Source organism: Arachis ipaensis, chromosome B09 (assembly GCF_000816755.2).
Source record: "Arachis ipaensis cultivar K30076 chromosome B09, Araip1.1, whole genome shotgun sequence".
In the NCBI taxonomy this organism is placed as follows: Eukaryota; Viridiplantae; Streptophyta; class Magnoliopsida; order Fabales; family Fabaceae; genus Arachis; species Arachis ipaensis.
In genome coordinates, this window is record NC_029793.2 from 11021874 (window position 1) to 11022929 (window position 1056).

At 42.5% G+C, this 1056-nt stretch overlaps 1 protein-coding gene across 1 annotated transcript in view; it reads left to right on the forward strand.

Annotated features, from left to right (window-relative positions):
- LOC107614994 overlaps positions 1-653 on the forward strand; it is a 7454-nt gene extending 6801 nt beyond the window's left edge. The window contains exons 4-6 of the mRNA XM_021111745.1: positions 230-295; positions 402-460; positions 506-653. Coding sequence (XP_020967404.1) covers positions 230-295; positions 402-460; positions 506-653 — 273 coding nt within the window. The remainder of the gene's footprint in view (positions 1-229; positions 296-401; positions 461-505) is intronic.

The following is a 1056-nucleotide window of genomic DNA, read 5'->3' on the forward strand; positions in this document are numbered from 1 at the left end:
CGTCGCCTCAAGCCTCGGCATCGTCATCCTCGGTGGGTGCCCTTGCTGCTGCTGGTGGAGTCGAATCCGCCGCTGGTCTGAGCTAAGAAGAAACGCATGGAGAGGTGGTGAACGGAGCCATCGCAGGAACCGCCGTCTAGAAAGGGTTCAGGTCGCCATTGATGGGGCTAGCCGGAACTGTTCCGAGGTTTTTGCTGTTGATTCTGATTTTGTTCTGTTTCGGTTGAAGCCGTTGCTGCCTCTAGTCACCGGAAAACCACCACTACTCCTTCTGCCCTGCCCCTGTTTCGTTAGGGTTTGCTGCTTTTCATGGTGAGACTGAACTTGTTTTGCCTCCTTCACCATGTCAGTTGGTTTTAGTTTCACCTAATATCCATTTCATGTTAATTTTAATTTGTCAGAATAAACTGTTGTTGTTCGGTGTTGATGTTGCTGCAGTTGCAGTTCCAAACCCCATTTGGTTCTAGTTTTGGTTCTGTTTCGAGCTGCGTTGCCATCTGGGTAGTCACCAACCACAGCTGCCATTGCTGGAGCTCACCGGAGCTGCTGCTATGCCGTTCCTTCTTTTATTCTTAACTTCAGTAAGTTGTTCTCGCCTCGAAACCCCTTTAGTTGCTATTCCGTCATCTTACACTGAGGTTTTGTCACGATAATTGCTATAAGTTTTGAGTTTCGGTTATTATATGCTATGATTAGAGTTGCTGGAGTTAAAGCTGCAATCGATTTTCGGGCTGAGGGAAAGGGTTTCTGGTGACGGATTTAACTTATGGATTCGACTTTTTGAGGTAGGGGCGTTTTCATTAAACTTATTTTTATTCTTAAGAGTTGTTATAAATTGATATTTAAGCAAATAATTATTTTTAGTGATTATGGAGTCTTACGAATTGAACTGAATTGCCTTGAATGAATGTGATTGCTTACTTGACTGTGGCTATTTCTGAATATTGAGTTGGAATTGAGATAGTGAGTGGAAGATTAATTTGAAAATTTGGTTTGAATGTTTATCAAGTATAATTTGCGAATTGGAAAATGATTTGATGTTAGAGTTAATTTGGG